At 37.4% G+C, this 17,014-nt stretch overlaps 1 protein-coding gene across 2 annotated transcripts in view; it reads left to right on the top strand.

Annotated features, from left to right (window-relative positions):
* Positions 1–17,014, top strand: part of LOC126252901 (caprin homolog) — an 82,912-nt gene that overhangs the window by 23,600 nt on the left and 42,298 nt on the right. For both annotated transcript variants that reach the window (XM_049953876.1, XM_049953875.1), the window contains exons 5-7: positions 408–552; positions 6,627–6,721; positions 11,491–11,682. In XM_049953876.1, coding sequence (XP_049809833.1) covers positions 408–552; positions 6,627–6,721; positions 11,491–11,682 — 432 coding nt within the window. The remainder of the gene's footprint in view (positions 1–407; positions 553–6,626; positions 6,722–11,490; positions 11,683–17,014) is intronic.

Below are 17,014 nucleotides of genomic sequence, written 5' to 3'. Positions count from 1 at the left end.
TATTATTTTGATGTACAATAACACCTCTATACTTTTTCGTTTCTTCATTTCTCTTGTACCACAACTTGTATCCCAGTATAATTCTTGCAGATGTGAAAGAAATGTTAAAAACCCTTTAAGATAAAATTAAGCGATGGTATACTTTCATTCGTGCAGTATATACATAGACAAGAAATAAAAATTATGGGACCTCTCCAATGTTTTTCCCATCACCTACCTGCTGCCAATCACCTCACCTGTATGACCTCTGTTGCCTCTCAGATGTGTGTATGGGTACTGCCGTGAAGTGTATAATTTAATATTAATTTCTTACCCGCATTTCACTGATGGAAATGTAGGAAAGTAGTTGCAAGTATATTTGTGATGCAGCACTGTTCACAATTATAAAAAGATTCTTTCAATTGTAGAATGTTGCACCTGAAGGAGAGGTCCCTACGAATGCAGTTGCTGAAGAAACGGCAGCAGCAGTGGCTGTTGAAGAGCCTGCTGTATACCCAGTACCTGAACAGCCAGCAGTTTGTCCTGATGAAACCGCGCCAACATTCCCAGCAGGTACTTTATTTATAAAGATTTGTTTTATTCTTTTACTGTATTTTTCAGCACTGGCTCCTGTAAATGGTATCATAATAGGTTTCAACGTCTTAGCAAGTCGTAATCAGAAGATTTGAACACGATATGTAGTAATTCATCAGTTGTACTATGAGTTACATATTAACTTAAATGGTCTGACACCTTTCTAAATGATGAAACTGGTCATGATGCCATTTGTGTGACCTCAGGCTGAAAGTGCAATAAAAGAATTTTGCTAATGGGTTGTCAATGTGTTTCACTAACACCATATTCTTAGTCTGTATAAGCTTGTTATATTACTATTTTGTTCAGAAGTCAAAACATACTATGTGCGTAGTGAACAATACATCAGAACAAAGTGTTCTGATGGTCAGTTGTAATAATAATACAGACTGAATGAAATTTCTGAATCACGTGTTTAAAGGTCACATCATCTGCTACATGAAATTTTAATACTAAACATGACAGCACTATGAAACTCGTACTTCTGTCTGTATCGTTGTATTACATAGTAGAATTTTTAAACCAGTAGAAGAAATACTCATTACTGCCATGACTGAAGATACTCGTAACTTTTATGCTGGTTAGCTTTTCTGTGATATTCTGGAACCAGCGCTCTGGAGAAGGCTGGAATAGATAAGATCAATGAAGCTGACTAAACTAACTTCAAGGTAAAACCTCTTCGCAGCACATGAAATGATGGAAAACTGTTATCCAAAATGATTTGTTTGGAGGTGTAAAAAGATCATTGAGTTTTAAAAACCTAAAAAAAAGTTTCTGCTATTAATGAATGGACCAAATGTGTATTTAAAACTTTTGAATGACTTTAACAAGGAACTAAAAGAATCCTTAGGTTGTTAGCAATTGCTACAAACTGGGATCTGCAGTTTGCATTACAACATGACACTTTCAGAACAGGCATTTCCAAAACTAATTGGAGAATTGTCATTTTTTAGGGTGCTATTAATTATTTTGTGATTCGCCTGTACATAGGTCACAATACCAAGTGTACCGGTATAAAATGAGCATTTTTTTGTGAAAATGAAACACTAATGTTGAATTGAAAAGTAAAAACATTTTATTCAAAGTACTGACCATTGCTTTCTATACATTTTGACCACCTTTCTGGCAATTTGTGGACACCACACAAATAAAAATGGTCTTTTTAAGCAAACCAATCAGACACCCAATTTTCGACTTCTTCATAGGAATCGAAGTGTTCCTCAGCCAATGCGTGTCCCATTGATGAAAGCAAATGGTAGTTGGAAGGGGCCAAGTCTGGTGAATACAGTGGGTGGGGTAGCAGCTCCCAGCCAAGTGTTTTGATTGTATCCTCAACCAGTTTTGCTTTGTGTGCAGGTGCATTGTCATGTAAAAAAAAAAAAATACTTTGCCATGTCTTCTGGCCCATTCTGGTCTTTTTTCGATCAATACATAGTTCAAATTGATCATTTGTTGTCTGTAGCGATTAGTACTCAGTGTCACCGGGTTTTAGAAGCTCATAATACACCACACCTTTCTGATCCCACCAAACACAGAGCATTGTCTTCTTACCAAATCGATCTGGTTTTGCAGTCGGTGTTGATGGTTGTCCAGGATTAACCCATGATTTTTCCCGTTTAGGATTTTTAAAATAAATCCATTTTTCATCGCCAGTAACAATTCGATGCAAAATTGATTTTCTTTCATGTCTTTGAAGCAAAATTTGACAAATGGTTTTTCGGTTTTCCAGCTGTCTTTCATTCAGTTCATGTGGCACCCATTTTCGACACTTCCGGATCTTTCCCATAGCTTTCAAACAGTCAGAGATTGTTTTTTATGCAACATTTAGCATTGCTGTCATTTGCTTCTGACTCAAAGTATCATCTTCATCCAATATTGCTTGCAGTTCGGCGTATTCGAACTTTTTTTGTGGTCTTCCACGTTCTTCATTTCTTACATCAGTCATTATTTCTGAAACCATCTTTTGCTTCTGATAGAGCATGATCACCATATGCCTTGACAAGCATTCATGCGACTCTGCAGCACTTTTTTTCAAATGACAACAAGAAATTAATGCTTTCCCCAAATCATCACTTTCTGGCACAAAATTCAACATTAACACGATGAAAACATATGATGTTTGTTCCATGACTTGACGTATACTAAATATATTTGACAGATGTCATACCAACCAAACAAAAAAAAAATTAAGGCTCTTTAACAACAAATGTTCCCTATCGACACATTTGTATCTTAATGCTCATTTCATACCGGTACACCTGGTACAATGAGATAACTGGATCTTCTTATTCGTCTTTTTGTGGAACAAGATGGGTCAAAAAAGCCAATGTGCAGTTGAAAAAGCTTTGGTAATTCTTGTTCATACCTGAACTTATGTTACTGAGATAAATAGAAAACAATTCCTCAGTCACCAAGTTTGAGAGTTGTTTCTGAAGCTGTAAGTGACAAATTGCTATCACCAAAACTGACATTGTGCAGTTAAACAGCACGTTTGTTGGAACCATTTTTACTTGATATTCAGAATGATGTCCCGATGGCTCCATTTCTGTGTGATGTACATAACCTTATTAACATTTTGACGCAGTGAATTGTGAAACTAGATGCCTAAAAGCAAAAAATAATCTTTAGTGAAAATCGACTTAAAGTATGTAAAAGTGTACTTACAGCAATATAATTCAATCTGTATTTTGCTGCAAGAAGCCCACTGGAAAAATTAAGAATTTATCTGAAGAGGAAATATTGTTGCTAAAAGAAAACATGTGAATATGCATTTGTAGCATAGTAGAGAAGTTGCAAGAAAGAGCACTGCCCAAATACAACTTAATACATAAGATTTCCTGTTTGAATCCAGAAGTTAAATTAAATCAGGAAGTAGCTCAAAGAAGATTGACAGTGTCTTGAAATTTTGATATCAAACGGAAGAATGTATGGTTCAAAGGCAGACAGTGTTAATTGTGAATTTGTGGAGAGGAAAATGAAGACGAAATATTACTAAAGAAATGAAAATTGTCTTCATAAATTCTGTATTAATATAATCAAATTATCTTCAAAGCTATGCCTATATCACATGCAGCCAAAGTCTTGCTGAGGACACTCAACAGAAGGCTATATGGAAATAAGAATTGCATAATAGATGAACAATTTGGTTTCAGTCGAGGAGTGGGAACTAGATGCCATTGGGCTACTGAGAGTGATAGGGGAGAGGTACATGGAGAAGAAAAGGAAGGCGTATGTTGTGTTCATTGATCTTCAGAAAGCTTTTGATTGTGTCAGATGGGACAAACTTATGGAAATCCTAAGGAAACATGGAGTTGACTGGAGGTATAGGCAGCTAATTAGAAATTTATATTGGAACCAGAGAGCAAGAGTAAGAATAGGTCGTGTGATTATTGAAGAAATTGAACTGGGAAGAGGTGTAAGACAAGGTTGTTGTTTATCACCAACACTGTTTAGTATATATCTGGAGGAAATTATTAGTGAAAGTTTTGATGGAAGGAGAGGCGTTTGTACAGGGGGTTGGAGAGTGGAGTGTGTAAGATTTGCAGATGACATGGTTGTGATGGCAGAGAGTGCAAGAGAGATGGAACAAATGTTAGATGATCCAAACACAAAATTAGAATAATATGGAATGAAGATTAGCAAGAAGAAAACGAAAAGCATGGTAACTGGAGGAAAGGGGAGAGAATGTCGCATGAAAATAGGGGAAGAGGAAATAGAGCAAGTGAATAACTTAAATTACTTGAAGTGTGATAATGGATATGTATTGCTCAACAGAAATTAGGAAAAGGCAAAAGGATTAAAGAGGAAACAGAAATTACTTTGTGGACCACTACACACAGATCTGAGTAAAAGACTTGCCAAATGTTACATCAGGAACTTTGCACTATATGGTGCAGAGACCTGGACATTGAGGAAGGAAGATGAAAGAAGATTGGAGGCACTAGAGATGTGGATATGGAGAAGAATGGAAAAAGTGAAATGGGAAGACCAAGTAAGGAATGAAGTAGTATTAAAAAGAGTTGGAGAAGAAAGAAACATGCTGAGTCATCAGCAAGAGGTAAAGATACTGGATTGGACATTGTCCGAGGAGGGACTGTTTATTGAAGGAAGGAATAGAAGGAATGGTGGAGGGAAAAAGGGGAAGAGGAAAAAGAAGATATCAAATGCTGGACAATATCAAAGGAGGCAAATATTCAGAAATCAAAAGAATGGCTATGGCCAGACAAAAGTGGAAGACACTTAACCCATGACAAGATCTGCCGTAAGGCAGAATACCATACATACATACATGCCCAAATTTCCAAGGTTTTATTCAATTTTAATAATCTCGCATAGAAATGCTTATGTTGAGCTAGGCTCTTCTGTAAACTCTGAAATTATAGTTGAAAATCAAACAGAAAACTCTTCATTGCTCTAAGATACGTATGATACCCTCCAGGACACAAATGGGCTTGACAGTTTGAGCATCGACAAAAGTCACACTGTTTTTGCAACACACATTCATTTTACAAAGGCAGACAATATGAAACATAAGGCGAAGAAAGATGAACGAGAAAAGGAGACAAAATTGTTGAACAAATTAAAGCAAGGTGAAATCAAAGAATTAAAAACATAAAGAGCATGTATGTTCAGTGAAGTCTCTAAGATTTTGGCAGAAATAGAAAATTTAAAGAAAAGATTTATTCATTTTTATCATGACAAATTTCCACAGTCTGTTCCTGTAATCAATAAGTTGCAATGTATATGTATCTGTAAAAACAGAATTTGCAATTTTTTATTTTTTATTGCCTGTTAATTAAAATACAGTATTTAACAACTTTTTAAAAAGTAAGTTATGTATGTGATTTATACTACTAAAGAAATAACTTGTAATTAATTATGCATATTCTAATAATTGTCAATACAGTGAAACCTCTTTATAATGTTCCTCCATATAATGTTTTCCTCTGTTACATCTGTTTTTTCGGTCCCGACTAAAAGCCCATATAAACAATGTTAAATTTTCCACTTTACTGTGTTTCCTCCATGTGATGCTCATATTTTTGGAACCCTGGTCAGTTATTTACCTCTTTATAACGTTTAAGTGACTGGATGTAGACGCATCGTTTTCCGTTCTGTGGATCCGCAGTTTGCACTGGCTCGGAAAGCCTGCGCTCAGCGTGTTTCATATGTCAGCGGCAGAACCTGGTCGCGTTACATGTGACACACGTTCTGCTTGCAATCTTTTTGGTGCCATTTACTTTCACCCATCCACCTACTGGGCCTCATGTTTTAATTACAAAAACTAATCATTTGATACATTGATCATTTGCAATGAATATCATATTACAGTATTGTGAAAGTTTAAAATGTCATCTATGGCACCATTTGTCAAAGCTGATTAGTGGTATCCCGATCCTCAGTAATGCCCTATAATTATTATTTGGAAGCCTTCCTCTTTATCGTGTTTTCCTCTATACAGTGTTCAGAATTTGAGGTCCCTTGAAAAACGTTATATAGAGGTTTCACTGTATAAAGTTTTGGTAATGGGTTGTTTTAGTCTCAAATTTAACATGGAACAAAATTTGCCCTTAAAAAGGCTGCAAAAACTGTGGATTTGAAAATGTATCACTGGACAACTTGCCTGGAAGACCCTCATCTGCTTTGGCCCAATAAAGGCACTTCTGCATAAAATCTCTCAGGTTGCCTTCAACGTTTGGGTTTTGTTGTTTTGTTGTGTCTACGTGCTTTCATGTCACTTATTCTGGATGAACTACCCCTGGATTGAGGGAATGATAACATTCGACTGTATTTGTTGCGTGTCAGTGGTACGCAAGATGATCCAGGAAACATATTGTCTGTAAGACAATCACAGGAAACGATGCAACTTTCTGTATCAATTAAGAAGTGTCAGGTGACTGACCGTATCCACTTGTTGAAATCTGTTTTTTCTTTGTTGCTTATGATGTAAGAATTCAGTGTTAGAGGATTTTAAAGTAACAGTGAATATATATATTTATATGGCAGAGTGAAGCTAAAAGATTTTCTATTAAATACATCTTGTTTTATCGTAGGAGCCCAGCCAACATTCGCACCTTCACAGACCCAGCCAGCTCGGGTTATTAATGAAGTGATTGGTTCAGTTGGTGGTACTTTCAATTTCTTGCAAGTAAGTCTTTCATAAATATATAAGAAGCTAGAGAATTTATTGAGTAAGCAATTGGACTACATGTGATAAGGCATAGCAATTTGCCTTTACAGTTGGTTTTTCATTACCATTAAAGTTCCATGCTTTCAAGACAAGAACTGTGAGACTCATTTTATGAATATTGAATAAAATTGCTAAATTTTGCATGCATATTGATTTCATTTGCCACATTTTTGTGAATATTCATTGGAAAATAAGGGTAGACATACTTGTGTTCAGTATCTTAGCACTATTAGGGTTTCCACTTGTTAGGGTAAATGAACTACTTGAGCATAATTTTCAGTATTAATTTTTTGCTACTGCAGTCAGCATTTGTAACACAGTTGAGTGTGGTTTGTCGAGTTGGACATTCCAAGCAGCATCAAGCCTGTTAAATGGCGATTATCATTACTTCCTTTTTGTGATGGATGGAATTTACCTCTAGAAAGCAAACATTGTTGTTTGCTTGCACAGAGTGAATTATGCCTACCCAGAGGTGTAAGACTCATGTAGTGAGTAAGCAAAAACATCATTAATTTTCCCTGAGAAATAGTGTTACCAATGGATGTTTACAGCATATATCACCATGATGATGATGATGATGATGATGATGATGATGATGATGATGATGATATTCAAACTTTTTTTTCTTATTTTATGTTTACTTGCATACTTAAATCAGTTTTGTCAGAGTATTGTTCTTCAGTTATTCCACAACCTTGTCCCTTTCTCTACTATACAGAGTTATTACAAATGATTGAAGCGATTTCACAGCTCTACAATAACTTTATTATTTGAGATATTTTCAAAATGCTTTGCACACACATACAAAAACTCAAAACGTTTTTTTAGGCATTCACAAATGTTCGATATGTGCCCCTTTAGTGATTCGGCAGACATCAAGCCGATAATCAAATTCCTTCCACACTCGGCGCAGCATGTCCCCATCAATGAGTTCGAAAGCATCGTTGATGCGAGCTCGCAGTTCTGGCACGTTTCTTGGTAGAGGAGGTTTAAACACTGAATCTTTCACATAACCCCACAGAAAGAAATCGCATGGGGTTAAGTCGGGAGAGCGTGGAGGCCATGACATGAATTGCTGATCATGATCTCCACCACGACCGATCCGTCGGTTTTCCAATCTCCTGTTTAAGAAATGCCGAACATCATGATGGAAGTGCGGTGGAGCACCATCCTGTTGAAAGATGAAGTCGGCGCTGTCGGTCTCCAGTTGTGGGCATGAGCCATTTTTCCGCGGGCTACACGTGAAACTTGCCCGCACGCGTTCAACCGTTTCTTCGCTCACTGCAGGCCGACCCGTTGATTTCCCCTTACAGAGGCATCCAGAAGCTTTAAACTGCGCATACCATCGCCGAATGGAGTTAGCAGTTGGTGGATCTTTGTTGAACTTCGTCCTGAAGTGTCGTTGCACTGTTATGACTGACTGATGTGAGTGCATTTCAAGCACGACATACGCTTTCTCGGCTCCTGTCGCCATTTTGTCTCACTGCGCTCTCGAGCGCTCTGATGACAGAAACCTGAAGTGCGGCTTCAGCCGAACAAAACTTTAAGAGTTTTTCTACGTATCTGTAGTGTGTCGTGACCATATGTCAATGAATGGAGCTACAGTGAATTTATGAAATCGCTTCAATCATTAGTAATAGCCCTGTGCATACATGGCTTCCCTTTCATCATTTCCCTAATGTAGCTAGATGGTGCCCTGTCTCTATAATTGTGATTTCTTGTGGCTTCTCTCAAAAATACATTTCTGCATACAGAAATGTTTCCATGTATTGTGCTTTAAAACCAGATATTCTAAAACTTCGATGATGCATAAATGTCCTTACTTTCCACTATACAAGAACTCTTAGCTTCATGTAGCCCCTCTTGCAGTATCAGGGTTTTGCTGTGCCACATAGTGCAACATTTATTTTGTCACATGTTCTGAATAATTGTCAGCTCCTGTTAATGGTTTTTCATTTAGTCACATATAACACCAGAATATATGCCACTGCCAGTCAATATTTCATGATTTAATTTGCCCACATTTTGTTTCAGGAAATCATTAAATGTGTTGTTATTACATGAGAGTTAAATGTGAGATATTGCAGCATTCTGAAAACTTTTACTATGCAGTATTTGTATGGCAAAACATGTCAATAACAGTAAACTTTGGTAGTTCAGTGAAGGGTTCCCAGCTGTCATAGGTTTTGATGTGACAAATCTCACTAGTCACTCATTGCTGTTGATATTGTAATAGCAATTTAGACACAATTTGCTGGGCACACTGTTGCAATATTAAAGATGAATTTATGTTTATATGTCTTCCAAAACCTGTATTTTTAATCCAAATGCCAAATGAAGCAATACTACTGACAGATATTGTTAGATTTCATGCTTTTTTCTGCTACAGAAATAGTTGTTTTTGCCTTCATGAAAGGTACGGCAGTAGATATCTTTTTAATTTTTTTCTTGTACAACTAATATATTAATAGCCAAAAGAGGCATTTCTCATGGCCAGAAAAAATTTTGATGTTGGCATTACAGTTTCCAGGAAATACAACACCTTGGGCAAAACAAACATGACGTTTATCTTACCATAATATAATAAAAAAATGCACTTCCAGAATGGGAATTATTTTCTGGACAGTAAACCACAAGATGAATTAGTTGTGGCTGAAAGCAACAAATCTAATTCTGAAAATGTAAGAGTTGTTTCTAGTTATGGACTTACTATAGCCATTTTATAATGGATAAAATAAAAATGTGACGAGTTCAAAAACACGGATTTCAAGGCAACAGCTATTTGAAACAGATAACATAATGTACGTCAAACAGCAATAAGTGAATTTGCTTTTGTAATAAGTTACTCATCTCGGCTTGAGCCAACTTTTTTATAAATTATAATGGAAAGTTGTGTGAAAGAAAAACATTTACAGTTTAGAAGGTTTTCTCAGCTTCTTGTCTACATTCTATGTAGAAACCGAAAGCAAAGTGTGTAAGATAGAAGTGTAAAGAATGATTAGGCAGCTGTTTCATATGGTGATAGTGTGACTCAAGACCAATTTATCGGTGAACATGTTGGAAGGAATTCTGTTAGCCAAACTACTTAAATTTACAGCTGAAAGCCCTTTCAAATGTTAGAAAATTGATAGAAAGTTATTTCAATTGATAGAAAAGTTATTTCAATTTAATACTTCATATTTGGTTGTTAAAGGACAACTTTTCTCAAAGCAGTGTTAGTTAAAAGGAATTTTAATGATATACTTAAAGATTTCTCCAGGACCAATGGAAAAATTAGATAAAACAATATTTTGCTGAATCTTCTCCTTTTTACCCATCAGATTGCAGAGCATCATTCAGGGGAAATGAATTTCATCCTTTTCACACAATGTTCAAAATTCTGTAGGTCAATGTAACCTGTGTGTCTAAATTTTTTTTAGACTTTCATAAAGTTTTGGATTCAGTTCCCCACTGGCACATACTCTGATAATTTCATCAGATACATAGATGTCGTACATCATTGTTAAATTTCAGTAATTTTATTAAAGAATTATCTTACAGGTTGCACAGCAAGTACAATAGTCCAGGTCACACAGGAATTCCTCACCCATTTTGTCTGTGAACTGATAAATGATGATTAATTTACTTAACTTAAGAATTACTAATGGAAATTCATTCCATGTATATTGCTGTTTGTGCTTCATATTTGAATAGTTTGAGTGCAGCCAGTTTGAGAAGGTTCAACACTGGGAAATAGCATGGGAAAATGGAAGGAGGGAGAAAGAATGTGTCTATTTTGAAAACCTTAGTGGAAATTTTCACCCACCAGAAAATTGTTCCACCATTAGTAGGTGGTATACATAGCATTGTACTATAATGTTCAATTTAGGTGACTAATTTCCTCATTAGTTACAATTACTGACTATTACTTCTCACCTTTTTAACATAGTGGTAACTACCAAAAAAGCTACTACTTGTGATTCTGCAGTAGCTGCTAGAAATAGTCAATATAATATGCAAATTCATAAATAAAACTCTCCTCTGATTCATGTGACATACATTTTTGCTGTCAAATACTCTCTCTCCCTATTGACCTTTTTTCAGAAGGAACACTACAATAATAGCTTAACTTCGGTCTCAGTTTAACATGTTGTATTGTAAGCTTGAGAAACAACAGAATAAACAGTTTCTGGCAGGTCTCTAAATGTCTTTGTCCACTGTAATATCAGCATTTGTCATGGTGTGCCCTTCACTCGACAGCATACCCCGCTTCCCCAAGCCAGGACATCGAGGCATATAACAGATGCTGTGCCCACTAGGTACCGCAACTCACGGTAAACTTTCATTGCGCTACCCTGCCTAGAGGATGCTCTATGTCCACCTGTATCGATTCACATGCACAGTCTATCAAGAAAACTCTAAACAGTTCATTATTGTAAACTACTTAATTAATAAATATGATTTCAACTCTGTTCTCTTTGGTTTGTCAGTAGGCATTTAGTAATGCATCACTTCACCAAAGAGACAAGGTATGCTCACATACACAAAATTTTAGTGTGTCCTGAGAGTAATGTCACCATGTCTCTGTTTTATAATCTGGGTTTTGTATATACTATGTTTTAAATTCAAGTTTGATGTAATTGTTCAAAAACACTCTTCTATATAGCAAAATAATTTATTCTGTGTCACATGTTGTCATGTCAATGGCGTGCTGTGGCTGAATTTAACAGATGTATGATCATCTCCAGGAATCTGAACTGGATACGCCAGACATCTCAGCTATTCTGACAGGAGCAGCAGCACAGCAACATAGCACACCACCACCACCACAGCCAGCAGCTGTTCCAGTTCCTGTTCCTGTTGCAGTTGCACCAATACCATCACAAACATTTACAAACCAGAATTTTGCAGCTGTTACAACAGCGCCTGGTCAACCTCAGGTAACTTTGTCAACACTAATTGTAAAGAACTGTCTGTTTATGCTTTGCATTATAGTTACTTTTTACTTAACCTGTTTAGTGTAATATTTCATTTAAAGTCCTATATTTTATGCAGTGTGTGAAATATTGCATGCCACCATTACACTCTGATAGTGTTGGGTTCATGTAACAAACAAGTTTTCAAGTTTATGGTAGGATAACATTCCCATGAACCAACCTTCTTTGCCGTTCATCCATTGCATACATGCAAAAATTATTGCATCGTACAGAACTTAATAAAACAGGGTGACTAACTTCAGTGGAAGTTAAACCGTATGCTTGATTCAGTAGTAATATACTCTTTAAACTCATAGTGCTCATACTTCACGATTCTCTGTAACTTATGTTACTTCCGACAGTTTTGAAAAATTGTTAGGTCTTAATTTTCCACTAGCTTTCTCTGCAGCAGTATGGATAAGTCTACCATTGTTCCTTCTCTTCACATTCCACTACTCTCAGTAATGGACGTAATTAAAAAGAACTGCAGTAAATATACTGAAGGGGAACTTGTAGACTTGAATGTTAGTTCTTTGCTATGTGGTTCCCCGTTTAAGAGTGTCAGTCAATTAATAAATTCAGTTATAGGATACAGTGTTGAATGTTGATTATGAATTCTTGACATGTCGTGTGTGCTCGTCAAAGGGCAGAACCTCCTCACAGGCAAATCCATAATCACATTAACCTCCCTTTTGACACATCAAAGATAATTACCTCCTTATTCTGCCTTTTTCACAGTTCGTCTTAGTTCCTGTTTTGCTGTCCAGGTTCAAAGGCTGTAGATAACATCACATTTCGTATGAAAGTTGTATCTACACGGTTTTGTTTGGGAGACATGGTCATGGTATTTTTTCAAATAGCGCCCCCATTTATTTTCCTCGCAATATAAATTCAGAACATGTACATTCATCTCTTCGGTCTTCAAAGCAAAACACACCACCATTTTGAAACAATTGCTCTATAGTAAATGTGGACTTCCAGAATACCACACCTGCAAGAGATAAGGTGATAAGCTGCAAGAGATTACTATATTCTTAAATGTATGATTTTAAATGACCCCAATCTCCTGATGAAAGTTTTAGATTTCACATTTCTTTAGTAAAAGATGATGTGGTATCAGCTTGTATTGTAAAGGAGTATAGCATCAAAAAAGATCAAAGCATTTAGCTTCTTGAAACTGCTTCTAGGCACACAAGTATAGACATAACCCAGATATTATGCACTGGTCTTTTTTCCTAGTGTCCACACTGTAACAACTTTTTCTTAGTGGGTGTAAATACTCAAAACAAGTGTTCCTTCAGGATGAAGAACCATAAGGAAATGCTAAACAACCCAAAGAAGAAAAAACACCACAAAAGAATTATCTCAATGAGATGGAAATTGGTAGATGTGATATACATATACTCACACAAATAATTAAAATTTCAGAAAAATAGAATGCTTCATGAGAGAGAGAGAGAGAGAGAGAGAGAGAGAGAGAGAGAGAGAGAGAGCAAATCAATAACACATTGATCCACATGTGGCCCTTATGCAAGCAGCTATTCAGCTCGGCATTGAGTGATAATTATTGGATGTCCTCCTGAGGGTTGCTCTTCTTGTCATTGTCATCTTAGGTCTGAAGGCTGGTTTGATGCATCTCTCCATGCTACTCTATTGTCTGCACCTCATCATCTCCAAATAACTACCGCAATCTTCTGAATCTGCTTCCTGTATTTACTTCTTGGTCTCCCTCTAAGATTTTTAAGTCTCCCCCCCCCCCCTCCCCCCTCACTTCAGTGCTAAATGGTGATCCCTTGATATCTCGGTATGTGTTCCATGAACCGATCCCTTCTTATGGGAAAGTTCGGTCATATTTCTCCTCTCCCCTTTCTCTTCTATTCGTGGCTATACTCCAGATAAATACTTTCAGAAGAGACTTCCTAACTCTAAAATCTATATTCAATGTTAACAAATTTTTCTTCAGAAATTCTTATCTTGCAATTGTCAGTCAACATTTTATATCCTCTCTGTATGGCCATCATCAGTTATTTTGCTGCCCAAATGCCAAAACTAGTCTACTTTGTATCTTGTTCCGTACTCTAATTTCCTTAGCATCACCTGATTTAATTAAACTGCATTCCATTATTGTTGGTTCACTTTAATAGATCTAATATCATCCTTTCAAGACACTGTCCATTCTTTTAAATTGCTCTTCAAAGTCTTCTACTGCAGCTCTCCATGTCATTCGCAAACCTCAAAGTTTTTATTTCTTGTGCCTGAACTCTTTTAATCCCTACGACAAATTTTTCTTTTCTTTCTTTTACTGCTTGTTCAGTGTGCAGATTGAATAGTATTGATAGTCTACAAACCTGCCTCACTCCTTTTTCAACTTCTGCTTCCCTTTCAAACCTCTCGAATCCAAACTGACTTTGCCAAAGCTCAGCTTCTATCAGTTTTCCAGTCTTCTTCTGTAAAAAATTCGTGTTCGAATTTTGCAGCCATTACTTATTAAACTGATAGTTCAGTAATTTTTGCATCTGTCAGGAACTGCATTCTTTGGAATTAAAATTATCACATTCTTCTTAAAGTCTGATCATATTTCACCTGTCTCTTACATTTTGCACACCCAATGGAAGCATACTGTCATGGCTGGTTCCCCCAAGGCTATCAGTAATTCCGACCCAATGTAGTCCACCGCTTTGACTTAGATCTTTCAGAACTCTGCCAAATTCTTCTCACAGTATCATATGTCCATCTAAGTCTTCTTCCATTTCTGTAATATTGGCCTCAAGTACATCTCTCTTGTATAGACCCTTCTATGTACTTCCACTTTCAGCTTTCACTTCATCACTTAGGACTGGGTTCCCAGTTGAGCTCTTGATATTCATGCAACAGCTTCTCCTCTCCCCACAGGCCTCTTTAATTTTCCTGTAGGCGGTATCTATCTTTCCCCTAGTGAAATGCACATCTAAATCCTTAAATTTGCTCTCTAGCCATTCCTGCTTAGTCATTTTGCACTTCCTGTCAGTCCCACTTTTTTAAATGTTTTCATTCCCTTTTTTCTGCTTCATTTGCTGCAGTTTTAAATTTTCTCCTTTCATCAATTAAATTCAATATCTCTTGTGTTAGCCAAGGATTCCTACTAGGCCTTGTCTTTTTACCTATTTGATCCTCTGCTGCCTTCACTATTTCGTTTCTTAAAGCTACCCATTCATCCTCTACTGTACTCCTTTTCCCTGTTCTATCAGTCATTGCACAATACTCCCTCTGCAGCTGCCAACCACCTCTGGATCTTTCAACTTACCCTGCTCCCATCTCTTTAAAAAAAAAAAATTGGGAAAAGGTAGGAAATTAAATTTAGACCACTCATCAGAAAAGGATGGTGTATCTGGCAGAATTTTCGGCGCATTTTCTTTGTCAGCCGTTCACTATTTGTTGTTTGAAGTTTAGTAATTTCCATTTTTAGTGCACTGATGATAAACCATAGACTGGATGCTCATTCACTTAGTTTAAATATTTCGTTCCTACAATTCGCACGATTTCTTTTTACTGGAAATATTTACATTTTTTCCAAGGAGATGCACGACATACTTTTGCGATGGCTGCCATATTGTTGTCGGCAGTGCTTCAAATGTTTTCAAGTGGAGAGAGGCGACAATCTTGAAGACTAACAGTAGAAACTCTTGTCATGGCAGGTGAGCATAATCTTGCTGAAATGTAACCCCAGGATGGTTTGTCATGAAGTGCAACAAAATATTGTCAACGTACTGCTGTGCTACAAGTGTACCGCGTATAAAAAAGGTGCCCTGCTGTTAAAAGAAATGGAACCCCAGAACATCATTCCTAGTATTTGGGCTGTATGGCAGGTGACAGTCAGGTTCTTGTCCCATTGTTTCTGGGGAACTCCAGACATGGTCAAAGAGTTTCATTTTGAAGATGTACCCTCCATGAAGGCAATTTCACTACAATCGATAAGATTCCATGTGAAAGACGTGTCTGGTTACTCCCTGGACAGCAGTGGGATACCAACCCACCTGCTGTCCACCATATGGCCTAACAACTAGGAATGAGTCTGGTATTCATTTCACAGCAAGACTTCTGGTTGTCACCCATGGCACCCTTACAGCACAGTGATATGTCATAGATATTGTGTGTCCTGTTCTGTTGACCTACATGGCAAGGCATGTTTTGTTTCCGTTCATGGCAAGGCATCCTGGGCTTACAATGCAACAAGATAATGCCCACCCACACAAGGAGGGAGTTTCTACTGCTCGTTTTCATGCTTCCCAAATCCTACCTCTTCTAACAAGATCGCAGGAGCTCTCCACACCTGAGAATGTTTGCAGTATTATGGGCTGCAGCCTCCAGCCATCTTAGAATTTTGGCAATCTAACATGCCAACTGGACATAATTTGGCATGATATCCCCAGCCTCCCCCCCCCCCACCCCCCCCACCCCCCCACCCCCCACCCCCCCACAAATGAGCCACAGACCTTGTGTTGTGGTCAGTGGTGCAGCTTGTGTGTCTCAGCAATACAGATAGCTGCACCATAGGTGCAACCAGAGGCCAGACAAACGTGTGATTCCTGAAGAGGGGCAGCAGCCTTTTCAGTAGCTTCAGGGGCAACAGTCAGGATGATCGACTGATCTGGCATTGTAACACCAACCAAAGCAGCCTTCTCGTGCTGGTGTTGCAAACAGCTGAAAGCAAGGGGAAACTACAGCCAAAATTTTTTCCCAAAGGCATACATCTCTACTGTATGGCTAGATGATGATGATGATGATGATGATGATGATGATTGTGTCGGGTAAAATATTCCGGGGGTAAAGTAGTACCTCATTCAGAACTCAAAGTGGTTGCCACTTAGGAGGATGCCGTCAGGAGAAATGAAACTGAGGTGCTACAGATTGGAGTGAGCAATGTGAGATCCCTTAATTGAGCAGGTACATTAGAAAACTTAAAAAGGGAAATGGAGATGTTGAAGTTGGATGTAGTGGCAATTAGTGAAGTGAAGCGACAAAAAGAACAGGACTTCTTGTCAGGTGAATGCAGGGTTATAAGTACAAAATCAAATAGGGGTAATGCAGGTGAGTTTAGTAATAAAAACTGCAGGTAAGTTACTATGAGAAGCACAAAGAACATATTATTGTAGTCAAGATAGACCCCAAGCCCATGCCTACTCCAGTAGTAAAAGTTTATATGCCAGCTAGCTCTGGAGATGAAGGGACTGAAAAACTGTATGATGAGATCGGAGAAACTATTCAGACAGTTAAAGGAGATGAAAATTTGTGATGGGGGACTGGAATTCTATAGTAG

Source organism: Schistocerca nitens, chromosome 4 (genome assembly GCF_023898315.1).
Source record: "Schistocerca nitens isolate TAMUIC-IGC-003100 chromosome 4, iqSchNite1.1, whole genome shotgun sequence".
In the NCBI taxonomy this organism is placed as follows: domain Eukaryota; kingdom Metazoa; phylum Arthropoda; class Insecta; order Orthoptera; family Acrididae; genus Schistocerca; species Schistocerca nitens.
The sequence above is the reverse complement of the archived record's forward strand: the minus strand, read 5'-3'. Positions and strand labels throughout refer to the sequence as shown.